General features: G+C 42.4%; 2 protein-coding genes across 6 annotated transcripts; one reads left to right on the forward strand and one right to left on the reverse strand.

The window, feature by feature from the left end:
• Nucleotides 1–1,247: 1,247 nt before the first annotated feature.
• LOC119738136 (alkaline phosphatase, tissue-nonspecific isozyme-like) lies at nucleotides 1,248–13,786 on the reverse strand. 2 transcript variants are annotated; one of them, XM_038212880.1, is made up of 11 exons: nucleotides 13,518–13,785; nucleotides 10,323–10,646; nucleotides 9,561–9,641; nucleotides 9,212–9,447; nucleotides 7,344–7,518; nucleotides 6,490–6,650; nucleotides 5,872–6,067; nucleotides 4,731–4,862; nucleotides 3,932–4,123; nucleotides 3,426–3,575; nucleotides 1,249–2,335 (listed from the first exon to the last, which is right to left on the reverse strand). In XM_038212880.1, exons 2-11 carry the CDS (start codon nucleotides 10,393–10,395, stop codon nucleotides 2,139–2,141), a joined length of 1,593 nt encoding a protein of 530 aa, XP_038068808.1. In that variant the 5' UTR covers nucleotides 10,396–10,646; nucleotides 13,518–13,785; the 3' UTR covers nucleotides 1,249–2,138. The 2 variants fall into 2 exon arrangements, with proteins under 2 accessions (XP_038068809.1, XP_038068808.1); XM_038212881.1 differs by lacking the exon at nucleotides 10,323–10,646 and having other exon boundaries at nucleotides 1,248–2,335; nucleotides 13,518–13,786.
• LOC119738135 (alkaline phosphatase-like) lies at nucleotides 12,958–25,086 on the forward strand. Of its 4 annotated transcripts, none has more exons than XM_038212876.1 (9): nucleotides 12,958–13,182; nucleotides 17,615–17,850; nucleotides 18,267–18,441; nucleotides 19,323–19,495; nucleotides 20,257–20,455; nucleotides 21,063–21,206; nucleotides 22,027–22,215; nucleotides 23,278–23,409; nucleotides 23,968–25,086. In XM_038212876.1, exons 1-9 carry the CDS (start codon nucleotides 13,104–13,106, stop codon nucleotides 24,318–24,320), a joined length of 1,680 nt encoding a protein of 559 aa, XP_038068804.1. In that variant the 5' UTR covers nucleotides 12,958–13,103; the 3' UTR covers nucleotides 24,321–25,086. The 4 variants fall into 4 exon arrangements, with proteins under 4 accessions (XP_038068804.1, XP_038068807.1, XP_038068805.1 ...); XM_038212877.1 differs by lacking the exon at nucleotides 12,958–13,182 and adding an exon at nucleotides 14,574–14,711; XM_038212878.1 differs by lacking the exon at nucleotides 12,958–13,182 and adding an exon at nucleotides 14,970–15,013.
• The last annotated feature ends 79 nt before the right edge of the window (nucleotides 25,087–25,165 follow it).

Here is a 25,165-nt window from a genome sequence, read left to right on the forward strand (position 1 = left end):
GGCTTGTAGACGCTGGAAAAACCAAGAAAACCTATCATGTTCTTATAGTCTGGTTCCCTGACCCCACTTAAAACGAAGCAATTAATACACTTTCGGGAATTGTCTCGCAGGCTTGTACCCCTCCACAGGTGTGTGATCAATTGCAAAGAAGAGTCAGAATAACTAAATATGAAAAATTAAGAACAGTTTTTGAAAAAAGCCAGTTTTCTCCAACGCTGGTCAGCCGACCAGCGTTGGAAAAATACAGTTTTTTTTGAAAATGTCAGCCCACCAGGAGCCACGATTTTAAAGGATGCTTTAGACTGTCAGTCCCTAACAATTCAGTAAGGTATTTCGTGATAATTTGATCATTCCGTTTTTTGATGTTTGCAAATGTTGTATCTTCCCTTTAAAAAAGCAAGGGTTTCCATATCGTTCTAATTTGTAAAGTTGATATTCTGGAAGTGAATAAGCCTATGACTGTTTTATATGGATAGCACACATCCTTCGTGCCTGCAGTCCAATGCAGGTGTTAAACGGTCGTGTACATGCCCACGATTATTCAATTTCAAGCCGTATATGTAACCTCTGCGGCATATTTCTGCGATTTCTCACCGTGCGCCTTTCGAAGGCTACGAAATGAGAACAGTATAATGCTGCAGGCCGGAAAGTGTTCAGTTTCATGTCTTCTGAGGCCTTCGTGCGGATGGTTTTAAGCACGTGGGATCTTCGAAACTTGACCAGATTATTTGGGGTTTTTATTTTGAGCCGGTGCGGTGATATGACTTGGGTTTTCGGCTGACATGTTTAAATAGTGCAGGATACACCCTTCAATTCCCAAGTCAACTAAGGCAAATTCAATTCCCATGTTACGCAGTTGATTATCGGCTTCGTTGAGATTTCTATTAGTGGAGTGCATATCCATTACACCAATATAATTTTTACAGTATTAAAGGACTGCACAATCGCAACACAGTTTCCCACTTTCATCCACCGAACCGTTCTTCCAATCCATGCAGGCGCGTAGGGGGCGCTCTCCATGAACGAGTCAATTCTGTCGCTAAGCGGTGTATATAATAAGACAAATCAAAGTTTCGTGTAAGAAATCATTTGTCTGCGACAATTTTTTGGATAAACAAACCCACGTGATGCTGAAAGCTAGCCATTCATCTTTGGACTAGGATTGCATGACGTGTTTTGTTTATCAAAAAAATGCACATATATTAAGGCGAGTTGGCCTAATGCGCAAGCGAAACCTCAATTTGGCTCATTATCCCGTACATGTTCATGACTCTACTCATTCATATTCATAATTGACTAATTGTTAACTTGTTCGTACGTGCCTGACTTTTCTTCATGTTACAATTACATGTACACCAAAAATATCAGTTTTATACATGTTGTCAACAAGTATTTATTTCATGTTAAAGGATTTTATTTTGTTTGCTTTCCCCAAGATCATTGCACTGATAGGCCTATACCTCGAAAATTATTGAATTAATTTCGTATTTTTAAAGTATTCTTGTTATAACAACAAACGTATAGTTGCTTCTGAAATGATCGACTGCAAATTGTTGCAAACAAATAAAACACTTTGTCCTTCATGGACACATGAAGGACATGTGCTTTATTTGTTAAAACAAACCGCATGAAAGCAGAACATTAACAATTATAATGATTATTATTACGGGGAAATGGTACTTTAGGGAAACATTCCCATAGGATTGTGCACAAAATAATTCCAACTTTAATGACCCTATACCCCAATTTTACCTTATCCTACCACCACAAATTCTTTTATATTTATGTTATGGACCACGAGCAATCGATGTAGCCTGTTTGCGACGGCAAAATGTTGCCTCTAAAAGGATTTGTGACATGAGAGAGACATTAAAAAAGTCTTGGTAATGTCCGGTGTCTCCCTAAGGTATAACTAATGACGAAAGAAATGTCTCCTTAAGGGTACATTAACAGGAATTTATGAAGCAAGTAAAAAAAATAATATTTTTTTCTTACTGCGAGCAGAGAGTTGATCTCAAGTTTCAAACACGGCGCTGGAAATATTATAAACAAAAAGTTATCATGTTTGATAAGCCGGATCCCGAAAATTTGCTCAAGTCAAGTTATGTTATTTTTTTCAAGGACTGGTTGAAATAAAATCAGTATTGTTTGCAGGAAGCGTGACTGTGTCGTCCCAAGCAGCCGGCGTACAGCATCAAGGCGTTGATGTAGGTTTGGTCGTGTACTCCCTGGGCCAGGTGGGACATCGGACCGCTGGCGAAGATTTGGACATCCTCCCCACCGTGTGTTGCCGCCGCTAACGGGATAAAGGACTGGGCTTGGTAGTCCAGGTCCTCTGTGTGTACATCAGCAAGACAGAGGTAAAGAAAAGACATAGAAGATAAGGGATAGGTAAAAAAATGGTTGTAATAGCAACATCATGTGACGAATTGCACAAAATGAGGCTTGCTTTTTGTACTGATTAGTTTTTGCCGGAGCAAATTTCCCTTCTTTATTTTATACATATTCGCCCTGAACAAGGCTAAAGCCGCTCAAGGTACAGGGCTACAAGGGAAATAAAACTCAGGAAAACTGAAGGTAGGATTTAACATTCCTCTTGAAACAGGACAGATCATAGGTTGTAGGGAAACAAACAGCGGGTAAGGAATTCCAAAGAGATGCAGCACGTGGAATGTGTGGGAAAAAAAGCTGGGTTGTAGTATTGCACATCTAGGTATAGCAACAGTGTATGGATGAGAACAGAACACCATGGTGTCTCTCTAACACACTGTGATAGGAGAAATGTGGCTTGATAGACTAGCGGAGCAGTGACAATGGAATATCTGTAAAACCAACAGAGGAAGCAACGGACAGGCTACGTTGGGAATGAGGTTGTAATGGCGAGCCCATCTCCACACTTACTATGTTGTTATATCACTCGGTGTGTCATCATAATACATGTGGTGACAAGGTTGACATATTCGTACCAATTTCCATCGTGTAAAATTCTGATAGAAGACCAGTTACTCAAGTAGCTCTGGCGATTTGTGACACATTTTTGTGGGCTCGATCACACATCCCTGCTCTTTCTCCGCGGTTTCAACGTGGAGCAATAATATTTGCTTTTAATTATTTGCCATTATAATATATCAAAAATAATATCCACGTTACATTACTGATTGGTCGGGAGAAGTTTCTTTCGACCTCCCTTTTAGCTTGACATAATAAGAAGAAAAACTTGCTAATTTCAAGATTCTTTGGCCCTTTTTGTATTTCTCCCCTGGAACTTTTGTTTCATTTCCCCATCGCCTCTTGATGAGTTCTGCAGGACCCTGAGAGTGTAAGCAAAACTTGCTTGTAGGCTACACAGCATGTCCAAACTTGTAGCCCTATATAAAAAAGTATTATATCCCCAGAACATGTAAGTCACTGTTGTCCACTTTTACCTGTGTCCACGCTGTCCAGACGAGGGCGCCCTTTGCCATCCTTTAGGGACTGCTGTACTTGAGGGGCTGATGGACCGTTGGAATAGCCAAGTTGCGTGTAGGGCAGTTCGTCGCAGTATTGTGCAAAATCTTCTTTCGCATAAACTTTTCCTGTTGGAGTTGGTTCAAAGAGCTAATTATAAGACATGAAATGCAACTGCATTTCTAGAACTTTTGGAGACAAGGCAAATCTCAGTTTTCACCCCAAATTCTATAAAGTAGTTAATGGTTTGTATAATCAACCTCGATTGGGCTTGCTTCTACATGGGTAACAACTTAGTGCAGCTACAGTGGGTCAAGACGTAAATTGGCTAAGACTTTGCAAGAAGAAGCCACGGTTGTTTTGTAGGGTGGTGAAAAGTTTGTATTCTCTGATTGGCCCTTACCCCAAATGGGGTGGATCTGCTAGGGTATATCAGTCACAGTTATGGTGTAGAATGGTACACGGTTCTCAGATGGGTCCTCACCTAGAATGGGCTGTCCCCTGCAAGGGTAGCCGGCCATGGTCATGGTGTGGCCGTGATCTGCGGTGACAATCACCATGGTGTCATCGTCGCTTGTCATGACCATCGCTTTCTCGACGGCCGCGTCCATGGCCAGTGTCTCGTGGAGTGCCTGGCCGGCCTTGTTCTCGCGGTGTCCCGTGTTGATATGTGCTCCTGCCGAGCGAGAACGGAAAGTAAGAATAGCGAACAAAAACCTACCAACCACTTCTATAGACCATTCCGGCTATCGCAATTATTGAGGGAGTGCCAGCCTCACGCACAAGTCGCACGCGTTCTTAATTTGAGACGCGCGTGTAATGTGAGAATCCTATTGGTCGACGGAGCACGGAGTGCGTGTGTACCACCTGCACACGAGCGTTTTGTCGTCTCAGTAATGTTTCCTAAATGTTGTTGTCAGATAGGTCAATAGACACACAGTGCAGAGCACGCTATACAAAAAAATAAAAAGAATTTACCATGCATATCTTATAGAACAATCCAAATAAGATTTCACGTTCATAAAGCTACATGCCAATATTTAAATCTTGTTTACACTGGAGTCTAGGTACTGTACTTTGACGGAAAGGATTCTCATTCGTCCTTTTCGACACGCGATGCAGTCTTACACTCTTATTTTGGCTATGAGATCAAAAGTTGTTACTGAACATTTTTTGTGTATTTAACTGTGTGAAGCTGACCGAGTCTGTTTTTTATTATCTTCTTTGGCACATGTAAAGCCCATACTTTTGGTGTTGACTAGAATTATTTGCGAAGCACAAACCTTCCACAACGAGCAAGTATTGCTTGTTCTTGTTCTGTAGAAGTTGCAGTGCCGTTTCAGTCATTTCTGTCAGGCTCGGTTCCTTGGACGACTTCCTGTCGTTGTATGACATGTCATCTGGATGAAACATCCCTGCAGTTGAAAAGATGAAACGTTCACGTTTCCGCCTTCGATTAAACATTCTTTTGCACTTGTACGTTATAGGACATTATCTTGGTTGTGGATACTAGGTGTAAATGTGGTTTTGTGAAGAACCAGAGGTAGGCTAGAGAAGAAGTGTTTCCCGATAAGATTTGGGATGAATCTTGGCCGAAACGTCAAGTCTATACTCTCTTGTTCTTGTTCTTTTCAGAAGCACACACAATATTCTCTTGAGTTGCAAAACCTTTGCTAAGCTGTACTCTCTTTAAATTGATCCATACAAGGCTAGGTTTGCCTAGCCGAGCAGGAACCCAAAGCAAAGGTTTGACAATAAATTGTTAAGCCAGTCAGTGACAGCTTCAGTTGGTAAGTCATATAGTTGGACAGTCTTTTATTAGCCGAACAACTCTACAACAGTCAAACATAACTTGACAACAAAATGTAACTGGTATAGTGAGACAACCTTCACGAGTTTCGCGTCATGATTTAGGTTTGAGGATTTAGGATGCCAGGTCCACGTAGAGGACTATGGGCGTCATGATCTACTATCTAGGCTTTTGAAAGTGTACTTGGGGCATAGGAAATTGGTACATTTTATTTGGTCAGTGACTCAGTCAGTTAGTCAGTCAGTCAGAGGACAGTATAGGATGTCACTCAGAGTCAAATAAAAACTGATAAGCATCATGCACCTATCAATTGTTTCCATTGTCCCTCCTTCCAACGCTGTCCCAGGTTTTATATCTGGGTTTGGTCAGGTTTTTCAAGCCCAAGGATGGGGATTTTGGTCACTCACAAACGTTTTTACCATCAGCGAACTAGATGGATAGGCAACCAGTCTAGGGCGCCCCCACCCATGCATTTAGAGGTTGTCACTGTGCTTGCGCCACGGGTGGGGACTGGTCACTTCAAAAGTGAAATCTTGGATGGGGTATAACCCGGGGAGGGGTTGAGGAAACAATTGATATGTGCATTTACTTCTAGAACTGTAAGTTTACGTTACCAAGTACGTAATTAGTGGAAGAGGACAGCGCCAACAGATCTGCTTTTTTGGTGACATATCTCGAGGTGCCGGATGAATACTTGTTCTTCCATTCCGCGATGAGGTCCACGCCATCCGTTCGTTTCCCTTTGGTTCCGGAATCCGGGTCGGTGTCAGTGTTCCTCATAAAGAATGAGCGCCCTCCACCGAGGGCAACCTGTGAATGAAAGGGTCCATATAGTACAGGGTGTTGAAAAAGGTGTTTTTTAAGCCTTGGCTTCGTCTTCGTTTTCGGTTTAAGGAGATTTACATATCCCTGTCCTGGGGCTGTGGCTCAATATTATGTGCCCATCATGTACATGCTTCAGGGATTTTAAATGTAAGTGATGCCGAGGGATTTCAATTTGTTTATCCCAAAACCTCCAAACTTATTCTTGAGTTAGAAGGATCCGATGCTGAAGCGAAGATGATTCTATGGAGGCTTCAACTTTGACCCTTTTTTAATACTGGGTGAAGGGTTTATGAAAGGTTAATGAAATATAGCCGACCCTGGGAATGAATGTTGCATCTGACTTGTTTTTCGAATGAGGATAATAAATAAATCAAACTGGTGGAGAAGTATTGGTATAGCTGTCTTACGTCGATATCGAAATCGCTCCTGACGAACTGTGTGGCAATGTCTTGCACTGCGCATCCACCAGGCACGGTGTATGTCCACTTCTCCTCCGGAGTATGGGCGTAGGCAGCGGCCGGCGTACTGTTCACGAGGGCGGCAGTCGTGACGATGCCTACATTCCAACCTAAAAACACGGTGACAAAAATATTGTACAAACAGGTATTACTAATAATTTATAATTGAAAACCAAAATAAGTTTTGCAACTCCGGTGGTCCGTCATTGTCATGAAGATTAGCAGTGCAGGGTGCACGGTTCAAAAATCGATTTAACTGGCTCTTCTCGGCACCGTACGCAAAACACAGGAGACACACTCGTAAGCTTCTGTGTTGCTTTGGCGGTTTTTAAGCTCTGCTTCTATCTTGTCACTTTGTGGTCGGTCTGTCTGTCTGTCTATTTGTTCCCGGAAAATTGCCCAAAAATAATTGACTAATTGACCAAATGCCATGCCGTAGTCATAACATTGCACTCTTGACGACGGTTTTCGGATGCGCATGCGCGTTTATTTTGCATATGTCCGTCCCCGAAAATTGGCCAAAAATAGGCCCCATAAGTTTTGTTTTGTTCAGAAACATCGAATCTTATAACATGAGGCCAAAATCCGTAGTATCAGATTCTCCATTAATTTAGAGATAGGCTTCTTAATAATTCTAAAGTCCGAGATAAAGCCGAAGCAGGGACGACGCAATAGTTAAAAAAAAAAGTGCATTTGGATGAAATGGCGATATAAAGCGGTCATTCCCTATAAAAAAAACCCCCAAAATCTCAAAAGTTAGCAGGAAAGTTAGCAAAGATTGCGAAATCTAATTAATTGCTTACCCGCGTTTTTAGCCACTTTCAGGATGGAATCCACCTCTTTCCCAGCTGCCGAGGTACAGTCACCGGGTATCGCCTTGCCGTTCAGCCCGATCATGCGGTTCTTGGTCTTGACGCCAGTCAGTAGGGCCGTTGCCGTGCTGGCACAGTCGGCAACTTGAGAGTCCACGTTGTACGTCTGGAGCATAAATGGGGAATCTTTCATTCAAATAAGTATGTACACCCCTTGCACTTGTTTAGAAAATTGGATGTTTGAATCAGGTGGTGCTGACTGTCAGCCAAATGGTTTATTCAACACTACATTTGTATCTTGTTAAAAGTTGACATTTACTGTTAAAAATTGGCTAATAAAGCATGAGAGAGATACCTGAGTGATGATTATGTGGTCGGCAACTGACACACATGACCTCACAGGTATCATTTTCTATGGCGAGTGCGTCCGTGCTGATGGGTGAAGTTTTCTGACAAAACGATCAATTAATGACTCGCCAATAGCTTTTTACGAGATACGGTTCTTTGCGGATTTCGTCAGCAACAAGATTTTTGGCAAATCTGTAGTCATAGCTATAAGGAAAGGTAGAACTATCATTTGAAAGGATCCCATGTAAGTTGTGTATATGCCGCACCCAGGTAGTTATATTTGGTGTTTGCCGTCCAGTTGTGTGGTCTGTCCCTGAAGTGCTGGTTAACTTGCCGTTTTCAGTGACGACCATAATTAAAGGCATAAATGATATTTGGTTTCATTCGTTTTTGTTCGTTTTCAATAATAACATCACTCACAATCCAAAGAAGAATGTTCAAAACATAACCTGTTGAAGTTTCAGTAAATCGGTGGAAAAGACACTTTTAGAGAAGTCAATGAACAAGTGCGAGTGCACAATAAGCTCTGGTCGTGTTGCATGAAAGTCTTGCACGAAATCGATCAAAATGATCCCTGCCAGAAATGAAAATGCGACGCCGACGGCACATATGGAACACCATACTAATTTTGGTAATTTTTCGGGACAGACAGACCGACCGACCACCAAGTGCTATATAGAAGCTCATGAGAGAGCTTTAAAACCACGAAAAACCACGATTCACCCACCCTCTTTATTTTCAACGATAAATCAATTGACTGATCGTTGGAAATCACCTCACATCTCGATTTCGGCTAAATGACAGCAAACCAGCCGGCAAAAATTTGAGTACCACTTCGATCTTTAATCCAAGGGAAGATACAACATTTGCAAACATCAATAAACGAAATGATCAAATTATCACGAAATACGTTACTGAATTGTTAGGGACTGACAGTCCAAATCATCCTTTAAAATCGTGGCTCCTGGTGTGCTGACATTTTCAAGAAAATCTGTATTTTTCCAACGCTGGTCGGCCGACCAGCGTTGGAGAAAACTGGCTTTTTTTCAAAAAGTGTTTCTAAGTTTTCATATTTAGTTATTCTGCCTTTTCTTTGCAATTGATTACACACATGTGAAGGGGTACAAGCCTGCTAGACTGATTCTCTGAGCCTACAATTCCCCAAGTGTATTAATTGCTCTGTTTCATTTTAAGTGGGGTCAGGGAACCAGACTACAAGAACATGATAGGGTTTCTTGGTTTTTCCAGCGTCTACAAGCCCAAAACGTGAAAAAAATCAGTTTAACAATATTTTCTATAACATACTAATCCTCCAAATTCATTTATTTCTGAAAATTACAGCAAAAGACAATGTTGTACATTCCCTTTAATCCAAGTGAGCTTTTTGATGATAATTCGCTACAGGGTAATTTTAGGATAAATGCATATTGATCCTGTATGCCTTAATGTGTAAAGACTGGCTTGTCCAACTAACACTTTTTACCAAAAACAGCGGACAACTCGTATCGTACCTTGGACATTCCGACGTAAGGGAACTGCTCGAAGGACAGGAACTTCTCCTCCCCGGGCATTTCGATTTTCTGACCCTTCAGGATCCGGGCTCCTGTCACGGTCGGGAGGCTCATGCCGTCACCGATGAACAAGATGATGTTCTTGGCCATGGTCGTGGTGTCAAGTTTCTTGGCGAGGTCAATGGCGTCTTTCATGGTGTCCCGGGCTTGGTCCCTCCAATACTCCCGATCGGCATCTAATTTGGTTGCAGTATTTGAGATTAAACACACAATTTTTTTCTCGCTTGATTACATTAAGTTTCAAATTTCAAACGTGGACCGAGCAAAATTGAGAAATATCGATCCTTACCTCGGATTTCGATTTGGTCAAGGTTATACTGGAACTGAGCCGTCCGAGGTTTGTTAATGTCCACGTCGCACACACCGCCAGCTGTGCACAAACAGGACGAACGGGAATCAAAACATATTTCATAATGAAAAAAAAAAGTATATTATATAAAAAAAAATATCGGAAAAAGTCTTAATTTTGACTTCTTGTTATCACAACACAGCAACAATCAAACTGAACTCTGTGCGGCACACAAAAAGGTAACACCTTAATGACAGACAATCTTGTTTTACTATACTCGAGGACAATGCTTTGTGTTTGCCTTTGTCCCTGTAATATAACACTCTCCCATGGACTAAGCACACAAACTTACTACAGAGGACCGTTTCCAACAAAAGACCCAACTCTGGAGGACTGAAAGGATTTGTTGTTCTCTCTCCCGGTTTCGGTCCTCGGGGGTTATAACACAAACGAACACCGTCACTGGTCTGTGTTTCAAACGAAACACGGCAAGCCTAGTAAAACTGGTTCCGGACTACACAAAATTACACTCAGTTGATTCAGAATGGCTATTCACTGGAAGTCTTTTCATGCATGTGGTCTACACAATGGGCAGGTTCAGCTCAATAATCCTATACAATAGCTATATTTACCGTCAACAACCAGGCTAAGTCACAAGTGAAATTTAGTCACTGAGTCAGTCAGTCATTGTGAGTCAGTAAGTGAGTGAGATTGTTACCAAGAGGACTCTAGGCTAGTCCTCTTTGACCAGCAAAAACTTACGTGCGGTCCAGGAATAGGTCGTGTGAGATCCCACGACTATGCAAAGGAGTAAACTCCAAAACATGTACGCCATGTCTTCTTCACGGTGAGCCGGCTTGGACCAAAAATGCCGTGACGAGTTGGAAAATACTCTCCAACACAACTGGCAACTCTTTGGTAATACCCTTTGTCGGAGCTCGATTCAGTTTTAGATCTTTGTATCGAGTTCTAGAGTTGCCGCTGTAGCTGGCAGCAAGTGAGGAAAGTTTGTCTATGGGCGGGGCTATAGTTGATTGACGGGTACACTGGAGACAAAGTCTGACGTTGCAGCGACATCCAAAAAATCTGAAAATCAGGATTTTAGGGGTAATTACTTGTGGGTGAATCATTAATTGATGGCATGAAGAGTAAGGAATCGTCAAATTCAAGGGGAATATAAAATGATTGAAGCACTTATTGTGGAGTGCTGTGGAGTGCTGTGGCCTCGTGGTTAAGGGCACTGATTCGTGATCTGTGGGTAAAGCTGCAGGTCGTGGTTCGAGTCCTGGCGGGGTCATGGTGCGTGTGCCCTTGAGCAAGGTACTTTGTCACTCATTGCTTCTCTCCACCCAGGAGAAATGGGTACCTATGAGGGCAGTGATGGTTATTGTGATTGAATTAGCTTCTTTGTGCCTAACAGGCAGCATCGAGCTGTATACTCCCCAGGGAGCTGAGATGGTATATGGAATGTTTAATTGGCCCAATGATTAGGGGTAATAATAATGTAAAGCGCTTTGATCTTAGTTAAAAGCGCTATATAAGAACCTGTTATTATTAATATTTATGATTATATTATGATTAATAATATTGTACAAAACATATCGGTTTAAAAAAAGTGCGAAATTTTCTGGCATTGTTGTTGAAGTTTTGTACCGGTGGCGATTCTATACATTTCATTCGGCGGGTAAAACTGGTGGAACTCGCTGTCCGGACGGGACATTCTATAGGATTGGAGTTTATAACTGTATTTCCTTCTCCAATTTCAAGTGGGGGGGGGGGGGGGGGGCCGAGGGACGGGGCACCGACCTTTAGCAGGAGGTTGGGGTTGTCCCTCGTCCACCCCTCCCCTTTAGTTACGCCACATGTCAGAATCGTTCGACTCTTGACAGATTTGGTTCAGCAAAGTCGACTTCATCAGGTGAAACAACATCAAACGTGAGACTCAGGGATCAGGAACTTCGATATCCAAAATAGGGTAATTGCTGTCACACCGAACACCTTTTGATAACCGCACATTGAATACAAACAAATTTAGTCTTTTTATAGAACACAGCAATTTTATTGCATTGTGATGGTACAAACTGATGTTTGTGAGATGAAGTTGAGATATAAATTAATCTCGAGGAGTTTTTTTTGTGGATTTTGGATAAACAAAGGGGTAAATAGGTGAAACGGTAAAGGTATCTTGTGGTGGATGGCGAAAGCTTTATTGTATTTGGAGCAATTTTGAGGTATGACGGTGGGGGGGGGGGGGGGATAGGCCAAGGGCGGATCGGGGGGCGGGGGGGGGGCAACGGGAGCCATGCCCCCCCAAAGAACCCATTTGTTTTAAAGTGACGTCGCAATAAAGGCAGGCACTGCGTACACCACCATCATTTCCCTCAAAATAATTTAGTTAAAGTGGTAAAAAATTGCCTCAGATCGCACCACACCTAGAATCCAAAAAAAAATTCGGGGTCCTTAAGCAGGCCCCGAACTCCTCGCCGTAATTTTTGTTGACCCCTTTTTCTGGGGACCACATTTGTTTTTGCCCTCCCCCCCAAAAAAAAGAAATTGTGTTCTGAATCCGCCCTTGGGATAGGCAAACTTTTTCATAGGTCGACCTGAAGCATACACAAAGTGGCTAATTTGTACACAGATTAGGTATAACGCTTCTATTTATGAAAAAAATTATCAAAGTTGTAGTGACAGATTATCTGTTTTAAGCGACCCAAATCACCTTTAGTTGATCTTGATAAAGTTAGCTAACCACACCGATACCGCACTCGGCATGCATCAGGCGTCGCGGCCCGCACGGCGGACGCGCACGGTATATACGGCAGTGCGGTATAGATAAGTTATTTTGCTTGCCAGTAAACTCCAAAACAGACCGACAAAGCTGCGGTGATTTGATAAATTTAAAACGATGGCTGGAAGTTTTTGAACTTAAAATAGCCCCTCATGTTAAGTGAACACCTGAAAGTAATGAACACGTGCGACTGGAATTACGACCAGCACTCCAACCGCTTGACTTTTGAGAGTCAAAAGTTTGACCCCCGATTTTTTTACCGGTAGAACAACACGAAAACGGCCAATTTTTAAGGTATGGTGGGTGGACTTTTATATTCTCTATTTATAAGGTTGTTCTCAAAAATATCGTTTCTTGAAAAAGCGCGTTTTTGACGTAGCCCAGGACACTGTTCCCTTTAAAGTATTTATTATGGCGGCTAACTAAATCAGGTCTTGTTTTTATTTTTGACTACCACGAACTTTGGCCGCGCTAAACACCAGTTCCAGTTTGGAAGCTACTAGGAGGTCCGAGGTTTGAATTTGAGTGCCTTATCATTGAGTGAGCGAACTTCTCCCAAAGTAATTAATCATTGCAATTTAGTGGATTTTACCCAAGTGGGTTGGGCATGGAGTTCAATGGTAAATGGAGGAGGCTCAGTTGGCGTGTGAATTCATTGCGAGGGAATTGTATGGATATTTAGTTGTTAGGTCTTGACTGGTGCTCATACGACATACACCATTTCGACCAAGAGTTTATCCGCTGAGTGTCTCGTCATGGCGATTAGTTTTCTCCGCACAGGTTTCCTGGTATTTGTAATTCTACTTCTTGACCAGATTGAGTCCCAAACTGTTGGTGAGTAAAGTCGAACGATGTTAAAAATGTATTCTCATCGAAAAACATAAACCAATCGTTGTGGTTTTGTACTAGATAAGTATTTGCCATGGCCAGTAATTCTGACTGACCGTTTCACATTTCCACGAATCTGACATAAAATGCACAGTGGAATTTTTCTGCATTTTTGTGTGTGAAGTACATTCTTCGTTTTCTTTAATATTGAAGACTGGAGTTGGTAGCTCATTTCAGATAACACTAAGTTAAAGGCGTATAGAGTCATTTACTTTACATGCGTTTTGTTCGTTTCCAATAATAACACTACTCAACACTCAAAATAATGCTCAAAACCTAACCTGTTTCAGTTCAGTTCAGTGGGTATTACACATTTCGAGAACACAGTGAAAAACCATACACCAGCTTCATACACCAGCTCACGAACACAGTTTCGTCCAAAGCATTCCGTTAAGGATAATACACGAGGAGCGAGCCGTTCGTGGGTGAGAATGGCCCGAGGGCGAAGCCCGAGGGCCATTCATCACCCACGAACGGCGCGCTTCCGAGTGTATTAACCTACTTAACACCCTCCAAGAAATTTTCACTATTGTTCATAAACGAATGTTGTGTTTTTCTAAAATCAAGAAAAGTCAGTAAAGGAATGTTGACAATGCAATTGTGTGTCCCCCCCCCCCCCATAGTGGTGGTTACGTAATCTATATACATTGTCGGAGTTAGCTTTCTGATTCTTTGTGCCCCGATAGTGGGCGATATCAAATGGGGGAATTCAAACAAATACTTTGGTATGTCAACCAGCACCGGTGTCACGGTCTCACTTCTCCGGCGTGCTAGCTTCTCCGGGTTGATTCGGCGGATAATTGAGCACGTTACAGTGCACGTTACATGAGCACGATTCATGCTCATGTGTCCGCTGTGCTTACTTTTCCTCGGGCTGTTTTCTGAACACAGTGAGGGACACCCAAGAATGTGTTATGTAACACTTCCTGTGGGTCAAGTCATTCCATGGTCTTGCAAGCATTCTGATTTGTGTTCCCAGCGTCATGCATGTGTGTGTGTTCATGGAGGAATAATTAAGAACGAACTCCGTGTTCCTTGCTCGTTCGTGGTCCATGTTGTCCTTATATTTGCAACCACGGCTTAATTAAAATAAATGTGCATTTCAAATTCAAGTCTTTAATATTTGGAGTTAATAGTGCGCGCCACGAACATTCTATGCATACAAATATCTTACGTACACAAGTAAAGCCCCGAAAAACTCAGCACACTAATACAGTGACGAAAATGTACACTACTGCGCAATTTTATGCATGCGTGTTGAAGCGAAATTTCCCTTTTGGAGAAGCTAGCACGCCGGAGAAGTGAGACCGTGACACCGGTATAGAAGTGTTAATTAAGCTGTATTGGTGGTTACGTAAGCTACCTTGTTGGGTCAGTGGTCTGATTCTCTGTCCTCAAATAGTGTGCGATGTCAAATAGGGGAATTTAAACAGTAAACATGTCAGTTGTCTTCTAAACACCAAGGTGGAAACATGGCGAGTTCTGATAGTGACAGCATCTTTCTAACACAAAATACATTTCGTTCCGATACTAGTGACGATTCAGCAAACTTGTCAGATAGCTTATTGTATATTGATGAGCTTCAACCCAAGGTGAAAACTAAATATGAGCCTATAGTGTCTGACATTTCCGACGACGAGCTGATAGCGGCAACCCTTGTCATTGAAGAAGAAGAAAAAGCGAAATGTAGGCCTACTGCATTGGCCAACGTTGCAAACACTAAACGCTTCAAGGAGCCGAAAGCAGACTCAGACCTGCTGGACTTTGGTAGAAGAAGGTAGGTGTCAGCTTAACATTTGTTTCTTTTTTATTTCTTATTTTAACTGGTGTCTTGTTTCTTGTCAGTGTATAGACATAATTGCTTTTCCGCAAATGTTTTTACTCGTCCTTTTTTGTACTTCCTAAGTAGTGGTGCCTATTGAGAACAAATATCCCAAGTGCATGCGAGATTATGGGATTGTGTCCAGCACTCGGGGGGAAAAATCACAAAAAAGAAAGAAACGAAAACAAATGTTTTGAGAATTGTCCTGTTAAATGAGTAAAGAATCCAACAAGACTAGAAAACATAAACGTTAAGTGCGAGTATGGACCCTCCAAATTGCCTGTTATTTTACAAACGGTTAATTGTATATGTTTATATATTCCACAACAGATTTGCTGAGAGTACGGAGCGCAAAATCCGATGGGCTGTCGATTTGTTTCGGGATTGGCAGATGTGTCGCAACCAGAAAGCTGTGTCTGATGTTTCACTGAACATCAGCCCCATCAACGTGGATCTGAATTTTATGACGAAGGATGAGGTGAATTATTCATTGGCAAGATTCATATGCGAGGTGAAAAAGAAGAATGGTGACGACTACCCAGGGGAGACACTTCATGAGCTTGTCATCAGTATTCAGCTCTATTTTGATCTCAGGGGCAAAAGCTACAAGTTTTTGTCGGACCCGGACTTCCTACAGCTGAGAAACACTCTTGATGGACTCATGAAAGAACGAGCGAAGGCGGGTTTGGGAATACGTCGCAAGCAAGCTGAGGAGATAACAGTTGAAGAGGAGGAGTCACTGTGGCAAAAGCAGATTCTGGGCAGTTCCAGTCCCAGCCAGCTTCTGAACACGCTGGTCTATTCGATTGGCTTGAATTTTGCCCTACGTGGAGGTCAGGAGCACAGAAACTTGCGCTGGAAGTCTCCGCAACTTCAAATCCTGATTGACGGTAATGGTGACAAGTTCTTGCGATACACAGAGGATGCATCTAAAACCAACCAAGGAGACTTGAAACATCGTCACATTAAGCCAAAAGTCGTGGACGCGTACGAGAGCAAGGTCAGAGAGCGGTGCATCGTTACACTGTTTGAGGAGTACGAGCGTCACTGTCCCCCTGAAGACCAACGACCAGACGCCTTCTATTTACGTCCGTTAGCGCAACCGAGAGGGCAGGTTTGGTATGCTGCTCAGCCTCTTGGACGTCACAAACTGGCCCAAGTTGTTGCAGAGGTGTGCAGGCAAGGTGGCCTCGCCGGTTACCGCACAAATCACTCTCTTCGAGCCAGTGCAGCTTCACGCCTCTACAGGGAGAATGTCGACGAACAGCTAATTTGCGAAGTAACTGGCCACAGGTCAAATACCGTAAGAAACTACAAGAGGACATCGGAAAATCTCAAGCGCAAAATCAACTCAGTCATACAAGGGCGTGCATCTGGTACCGTTGCCTGTACACCATCAGCCAAGAAACTTGCAACCAGCACCGCCACAACACCTTCCGGGGGGACAGGTACAGACTCGACTAAGGATTCTCCGAGGAATTTCACCGTCACTGTGAACGTCACACTTGTTTGGTTTTGTCAATTTTGTACACCATTTCTGAAAATAATTGTACTTCAAGTATAGTTAAATGAAGTTACATATAAACATTTTCCTTGCTAAAGTTAAAACTGCTTAAGCTAAGTATGAAAGCATGTTTTGGTTAAAATTAAAATTGTATGTATTAATTTATGGATACTGTAAAAAATGATTATGAAAATATGTGCAGGTTTAAATGTATGCATGCACTCTTAAGGTAATGTGTTGGTTGAAGTTAAACAAAAGTTTTGTCTCGTTTTCATGTCGTGTTAAAATTGCTGAAGTCAAGTAAGAAAACATGTGTTGAATAAAATTTAAAATTTCGTGTATTAATTTAATGGATACTGAAAAACAAATTATTATGGAAACCTGTGCAAGTTAAAGTTAAATGTATGCATGTGCTGTCAAGGTTAACTGCTTGTTCGTCTCGTATTCATGTCATGATAAATTGTAAGGCCATACTATTAATGAAAAAAATTAATTATGTACACACCTATTATTTATTGATGAGGCTGTTATGTGTACGAATTAATAAAAGACTGCGATTGTAATGGGTTATTTGAAATGGATATGTAACAATGACTGACAATTAAGGTTTTGAAAAGAGTGTGAAATAAAATTGAAAATACACAACTGTACGTAATTTGCAACTTTGTCAATGTCTCCTTGACGGAGAGCGCAGCGCGCCATTCGTAAAGATACCGAATGGTGCGCTGCACTCCATTCGTGTAAAATAATGGCGAGTAAAGATAATAGTGTGACGTCACAGGAGGGTGTTAATTATTTCGAAAAATCAGTCGATTGGATGATCGTTGGAAATTACACGCGTTTCTTGGTTTCTTCTAAATGACAGTAAGCTAGACGGATTAATATCACTGGGTGTTTAGTACCAGTACGATCATAATCCGAGTAAAAGAATGCGTTTTGGAAATATTTATATGCTATGTGCCATGAAAGGGAACGATTCAAGACAAAAGATGACAACGACGACTACGACAGCAATAATAAGTTATTAATCCTCTTACAAATGCTTTCTACAGATGAAGGGGATCCCAACCACTGGTTTCAGATGGCAGACGGCGAGCTCACTGCAGCCATAAACGAAGCCAAAGGCTTAAACACTAACACGGCCGGTGGTACGATCTTGTTCATCGGTGACGGTATGAGCGTGAGCACCGTGACTGGGGTCCGGATCTGGAAGGGGCAATCAGAGGGGAAGACCGGGGAAGAGTCGGTGCTGGAGTACGACAAGTTCCCACACTTTGGTTACTCCAAGGTATGTCTTTTGTCAGGAAAAAGAGTGCAGTGCTTTACATCTCGAAATTGATTTGTCAATTTGCCGGATGACAGTCAGGGGGCCTCTGCCCGATTAGCTTGCCTGTAGCTGAATTAACTGCGAATCAACTTCTGGTTGGAAATTATACGAATAATGCATACTTGTTGATGAAAATGAACCATGTTTTACAAAAAATGACCGACATCAGAGGAATTATTTTTTAACCCTATTTCACAGTCTGACGAATTTAATATGACCCAAGCTTAGGATTCTTGATATGGTTTTGCTTTTCCAAGGCATAGAAACTGACACAACCGATTGTTAGCCAACGTTGTCATGAGCTGCATGTTGCAGTGACGTCTGATTATTTAGATTAAATACTAGTTCCATTTCTACTTCGTTGTTTCTTCTCCTAGACGTTCAACACCAACTCACAGGTGCCTGACTCCGCGGGGACCGCCACGGCATACCTGACGGGCGTGAAGACCAAGCGCCGAGTCCTGGGCTTGGACGCCGGTATCAACGTCGGTGACTGCGCGTCGACATTCGGTCATGAACTCGACTCCATCCTGGTTAGGGCCAAGAATTCAGGTATTTAATGAGGCCACTTGCATGAGTTTATCAGCACAGGAATGTACTAAGCACAGAAAAAATGGCTTAACAAAACAGGTTACAGAGACAAAATTTAGGCATAACATAAAAAGGTTACCTGCTAACTATTTTGTTTTCAGCTGAAATTTGCTCAGCAATACATTTTCTGAGCAATTATTATTTTTCTGTTTAGCATCTCAATGAAATGGGATCCTGGTTACCACGCAATTTCGCGGCTGAGAATGGTTGTTTTCAAAAGGCTTAAATTCATTTGGATAATTTCCTTTGGGGTGGGGTTATGGGAATCTTTTTCTAAGTTTTGAAGCTTTCCCCGTATTCAAATTGTTTTTATTTTATGGAAAACTCTTTCCGCTATAACATTAATATATTGTCCTGGGGAATATACTCAAAGCGGGGACTTATGGCTTCAGGATATCTTTTACACCGAGAATACTGTATTTCTGTTAATTAATCCCAAAAGTGACCATGTGCTGTCATCATAACACTAATATACACCGAAGAAACCCAGACCCAGTGGTGTACTCGACTCACGGGGTCTGATTTGCTGAGTGCATTAGGGTCCTCTTCTTTATTGATTGGTGGGGGTGGCGAGGGACACCTATTCTGAGGGTCTGCTAACATTATCAAGACTTTCTTCTTTTTTTCAACTCTGAGCGGGAGTTGAGTGAGGTAGGGGGCACATGCCTTAGTTTGGGGTTCTTGCCCTTTATAGTGGGGATAGGGTAGTGGTCGGACGTCATTAATACGCAATTTAGAGCTTCAAACTCAAATATTAGCATTGAAGCTTTGCGCTCTACAGACACACAGTTCTTACTTCGCAGAGTTCAGAAACTCCCAATAGTTTTTGAATCTACTTCCAGGACTACCCGTTGGCATAATAACCACAACTCGGCTGACGCATGCCTCCCCGGCGGGGGCCTATGCGCATGTGCCAGAGAGGGACTGGGAAGCAGACAGCGGCCTGACGCCCGAGGCAGAGGCTAATGGGTGTAGAGATATAGCTTGGCAGCTGATGCACGGCCCAGTCATCGACGTAAGTATTTCACTGGTAACCCTTGGTTCCAAGACTTCTGGCACCAGACTATGAGGGGGCGTGACCTAAGTATTATTTCGTGTTTTTTATTTGGGAGATTGGGCTTCATTTTTTTGTCCACCACGGTCTGGTAAAGGCTGATTAGCCGACAAAGGTTTGTGGGTAACATGAACTGATATGAGGCTGGGGAAGATTTTTTTGATGACTGTCGACCAAAATGATGTGGTTGATTTCGAACTATCAGGGTATCATGATTTTATGCTCAAAGTTTTGCAAGAATTTTTGATCTCATGTCAAAAACAACCAAGTTTATCAGGAGCCAAATAATACAATATGGTGTACAAAGTAACATTGGACGAGGAGTGACAAAGTTATTCTGACGCAGCTGACTTGAGTTTCTTGTCACGTGACCTTGAACTAAATGACCTTGTGACGCACTTGGCAACAACCCTGGCACTAGCGGCACTACGGCGTCCGCCAGTTGCCAAACAAACATGGTAGTGATATAAACGTTCCAGTGTTGAAGTCCGATCAATCACAAGTCCTCACACGTTCATCATCATAAGTCATCCAGTCCTATAGTCGAGTCACAAGCTTTTCATCTTCATTGTTCATCCTCTATTATAACTTACTTGTGACCAGACTTGTGAAGAAATTGTGATTTGCCTGGGAGTGTGGCAGAACTTGAGATGGCCTGGAGTCTGCTCATGTCATAGCTAAGTCTCCAAATCTTTCCCCCCCTTTTTGATGGAACTCGAAAGGTCATCATGGGAGGAGGTCGAATGTACTTCCGGACACCTGACATACCGGACGAGGAGGAGGGAACCGGGGGAATCAGAAATCAAGGTGACTTGATTCAGGATTGGAAGGACCGGTACGGCAAGATGGGCAGCGCGGAGTACATCGTATCTAAATCACAGCTCGATGCTCTGGACACGGACGATACTGACTTTCTACTGGGTGAGTTGTAGATGATGTTTAAAATGGGCAAGTGGATGGTGATGATAATGATTTCAGTTTGGAAGAGGTCAAATGTCGATTGATAAATCAAATCAATCAATCAATCAATCATTTCAAAAGTCGTTGTCGTTCCTTCTCTGCAGGTTTGATCATGAAATAAATTTAAAAAAAAAAAAAAAAAAATGTTGGGGGTGTATGGCCCTTTTCCCCCTAGAACTTGCGACCTTTAAGGCAACGGACTATTTTACGGACTTTGCTTCTTTGAAGATTGGATCAAAGTCCTATCAAAACGTGTGTGGCTTGTGCGCATGCGTAAATCCCGTAAGTAAGGATTCTTCCCTTACAGGGTTAGCATAGAATGTCTGTGCTAAGCACAGAATGGTGATCGTAAGCGCAGAACTCTGTGCTTAGCAGAGCCATGAAATTGGGCCCAGGTTTTGAGGACGACAACATTTCACTTGATTTGCCTAATCTCACGCATGCGTATTGTGATGAGTGTAGGGGCCCATTGGTGCTGACTGCAGAGAGCATGCTGCGAGGACATTACAATCTGAGACGCGCCAGTCAGATAAACTGTTGGAATTTTCCGTCCTTTTAATTAATGCAGGACTCTTTGACAGAAATCACCTCAACTTTGGCTTGGACTCCGCCGATGACATTTTGGGCAATCCGACACTGGCCGAGATGACTGAGGCAGCCATCAAGATCCTGAAACGAAAGGGAAATGGTCGCTACTTCCTCTTCGTAGAAGGTTGGTGAAAATGGAAACGATTTAATATGTAAAGGACGCCACCGGGGGGCGGGGCGGGGGGACAATGGCGGGGGGCGCTTGGAAAAGCAAAAATAAAAAATAAAAAAAGTGGAGGAAAAAAGAAGAGGTGTGAAGTCATATTTGCTATTGATTTAATACACATTCAACAAAAAATGGGCGTCTGCAGGGGTGTCAATGGGGGTTGGGTGGGTAAATGTCTCCCTGCCCACCCTCGAAAAAATTATAAATTGAGAATATGCTAGAGAAAGTACAAGGATTTGTGGGGAAAATTTGCTTTGCCCCCCCCCCCGAAAAAAATCCTGGCGACGCCCGCAATATCATTTATTCCCGTTTGTATGGTGGGTAAAACTCTAAATGTGCATAGAGGTTTGGACTCAATATTAGGTTTGCCCTTCACCGACGTATAAACACTGTATACTCAGTGTGCTACCTGCCGAGTGCACTCGGGTGGGACTCGAACCCACGACCTCCTGCTTTCTAGTGCAGACGTCTTACCATTCGACCACCGAGCTAACGGGATCGGTTGGCTGGTTCGAATCTGATTCACATAGCAGCGGGTACCGCATTAACTATTCATAATATGACATTTTGCGTCGGGGTGATGTAAATCAAATTAGGATTTGCCCTTCACCGACGTATTAACACTGTATACTCAGTGTGTTACCTCCCGAGTGAAAGTTGGAACAAAAATCACTCGGGTGGGACTCGAACCCACGACCTCCTGCTTTTTATAAGTTTGGACTGTTTATGACAATTTGTGGTCGCATAATTTACTGTGTTTTGTATCACATCTCTTCAGGTGGAAGAGTTGATCACGGTGAACATATAAATAACGGCAAGAAAGCTATCGACGACGGGCTGGCTCTGGAGAAGGCTATCGCAAAGGCCAAGGAAATCACCGACGACAACACGCTGATTGTCCTGTCGTCTGACCACGCGCACACCATGACCATCCAGGGCTACCCAGAACGAGGACACTCGCTATTTGGTAACTACAACAACTAAACACGTTTGCATCCAAAACTGTTCCTCTTTTGTGAAAGGCATATGGGACCATTTGATTTTCATAATCATGTTGTTCGTTTCCAATAATAACATCACTCAAAATCCAAAGAAGAACGTTTAAAACCTAACCTGTTTAGGTTTCAGCTCAGCGGATATTACACTTTTCAAGAAGAAAGTGGAAAAACAACGCGGAACCTTTTGATCACGAAACACGATTTCGTCAATGCCACTCTTTATTCACCAAACTCAGTCCATTGACTGATCGTTTTAAATCACCTTCATTTCTGTATTGCTTTCTTCTACATGACAGCAAGCCAGATGAATTGATATCACGGGGTGTTTAGTACCAGTACGATCTGTAATCCAAGTAAGCTTTTTGTGATAGTTCAGCAGGTTACTTTTGGAATGATCCTGTCTGCTTTCATTGGCGGATCCGGGAGGGGGGTGTGGGGGTGGGGACAGCGGGACCATGCCCCCACGATTTTGTGTGTGTAATCGGTAGGAGTGAAGACCCATATTTGTCTTACATTTTCATGGGGGGAGCTAGACACCATATGGCACTAGGGGGCGTTTGCATCTTATGCAAACTGGCTTGCTCACAATACATCAAGACGGTACCATTAGAGCTTTTGTGCTGTTCGTGCTTTGTTTTTCATTACTATTTGATACTTTTGGTCTGTTGGAAAGTTAGAAAATAATCTGATACTCGTTTTTTTTCACCACAAACAAATATGTGTGTGTGTGTGGGGGAGGGGGGAGATGATCCAATGGGTACACTCCCCATCCCCCAGAATTTGTGCCCTTGATGTTCCCCCTCTCCAAATGATATATCTGCCTGTTTTCACTTGATGTTCTATCATTCGCATGTTCTGTCTTGCTTCGATGACATACTTGTTGGGACGACGGTTTGTATTCTCCCCGATAATGTAAAATATCCCCCAAATAGTATCAGCATTAAACACTTATTTCCTATGAATTTTTGAACCTGTCACTACGCAAAATAATAGTTGATACCGTTTTTGCTTCTTGTTTCTACCATATGCAGGTAAAGTGAACTCTGACGATGTCGGTTTGCCGTACACAACCATCGGCTTTTACACTGGGCCTGAAGCGTTCAGTGTGCAAGCACGACTAAGGGAATTGAAAAAGCGGCCAGATTTAACCAACATTGACACAGGTATGTTAACGCAAACATATTATTACCGGCCATTTGTCATGATTTTGTCAGCCACACGATTTAGCAAGACGTGAGGCCTTGTAATTTCGGTGATATCAAATAGAGCACCAATGATAAGCGGTTGTCTTTATCTTGTGATTAAACCGGGTAGGATTCTGCTCGTTTCCGAAAATGTCCGAAGCTTTCCGAACACGTTACCGTTTGGTCGTTTACTAAACACGGACGTGTTCGCGATAGCATGGCCGTTTCCAGGTGTGGATGGTTGTATTTATCTACAAATCCCTGTTATCAGTCGCCAGAACGTTGAGTTCATTTTACATCGAAGCTTCTATTTGCGATATTCGATACCGTGCGTAGGCCTAATGATCAGTGGGAAAAGCCCATTTATGTGTTGTGCCTGAAATGTGTACACAGACGAGGGCAGGGCTTTGCTGCTTCATGTTTTATTTTGAATGTGACGGTTTCCTGCCTACGATCTATAGAGACCACAGGGGATCATCAGGTTAGGGAACCAGACTCCATCTTGAATTGCTCCGTTTACCTGTGATTTGTCTGCAGACAATAAGGAATACACCCAGCAGGCGTTTGTGGCGACTTTTTACGAGACGCACGGCGGCGAGGACGTGGCTATCTTTGCCACGGGGCCCTGGTCCCACCTCTTCCACTCTGTCCACGAGCAGAACTACATCCCGCACGTCATGATGTTCGCCGGCTGCTTCGGAGACTACCAGACGAGCTGCCGAGATTCACCTTACCTCGATGCAGCGAGGCCAGGGAGGATCCGCGGCAAGTCGGCGGGTCAACCAACCCAAATAGCCCCGGAAGGAACATCAGCTGCGTACGCTCAGACACCGAGTTGGCCAACCGTTCTCGTAGTTTTGCTCCTCGCAAAGCTGAATCAAGTTCTGTGATAAAATTCGTTTATATCCGTCACATACCTGAACAAAAATATGTTTGCAATAAAATTCCCGAAATCAATACCTTATAAATTTAGTAGAAAGGGCAGTTAATCTAAAAGAATAAAAAGAAAAACTCTGTGAGAAACATGTCTAGAATATTATGTACGTCGAAGGTTTTTGCTCAGTAATCATTAATACGTTCTTGGAGAAAATGACAGGAATACAATTTACATTCAGAATTTAGAGGATGCTATTGTATTTTATTATGATTTTAGTATTTAATATAGCAATACAATCATCTAATACGGAACTCTAACAATATTAGCTTTTGCTGTTAAAGTTAACTTAATTCATTTTGTTTACGATGCGCTTTATAAATTTCTAAAATTGCAATTGGATTTTTTTCAAAGTACATTTGTTGTTTTGTCACTTTTGTGATGAATGGTTTCAAGAAGCAATGTCTTCGATAGCATTCCCAACATTTCAGTAAACTTTCCGCAAAGTATTCGGAAAGATTTGAGGTAATTTGAAATGCTTAAATGCCATTTAGTCAGTTGCATTTTAAGAGGTGAAACAATAATTCGCCGCAATGGCCTCATTCTAATGAATGGTTTCTACGGATGCATTGTTATACTTAATACTTTTGTATTAAAATCAGTTTATAAACTCCGGCAAGCGCCACATCTGAAAAGCCGCACATGATAGACATTAAACTGAAAGATTTGCAAATTTTGATTAAACGACAACAAAATCTGCAAACCAGATGTTTTGTGTGTGTTTTTGTTTCCGACTCCCTTCATTTATTGTTACCACGTCACATAAACACATAATTTATTTGACCTTGCATTTATAGTTTG

This window comes from Patiria miniata, unplaced genomic scaffold, assembly GCF_015706575.1.
Source record: "Patiria miniata isolate m_02_andy unplaced genomic scaffold, ASM1570657v1 HiC_scaffold_3, whole genome shotgun sequence".
NCBI lineage: Eukaryota > Metazoa > Echinodermata > Asteroidea > Valvatida > Asterinidae > Patiria > Patiria miniata.

Excerpts from the sequence above, each read along its gene's own strand:
- LOC119738135 (XM_038212876.1), top strand. The coding sequence starts at position 13,104 with ATGGCGATTAGTTTTCTCCGCACAGGTTTCCTGGTATTTGTAATTCTA. Across the intron at positions 18,442-19,322 it reads GGTTAGGGCCAAGAATTCAG|GACTACCCGTTGGCATAATA; the intron begins GTATTTAATGAG and ends ATCTACTTCCAG. Across the intron at positions 21,207-22,026 it reads CTACTTCCTCTTCGTAGAAG|GTGGAAGAGTTGATCACGGT; the intron begins GTTGGTGAAAAT and ends ACATCTCTTCAG.
- LOC119738136 (XM_038212880.1), bottom strand. The coding sequence starts at position 10,395 with ATGGCGTACATGTTTTGGAGTTTACTCCTTTGCATAGTCGTGGGATCT. Across the intron at positions 7,519-9,211 it reads CTTACGTCGGAATGTCCAAG|ACGTACAACGTGGACTCTCA; the intron begins GTACGATACGAG and ends TTTATGCTCCAG. Across the intron at positions 6,651-7,343 it reads GAAAGTGGCTAAAAACGCGG|GTTGGAATGTAGGCATCGTC; the intron begins GTAAGCAATTAA and ends CCGTGTTTTTAG.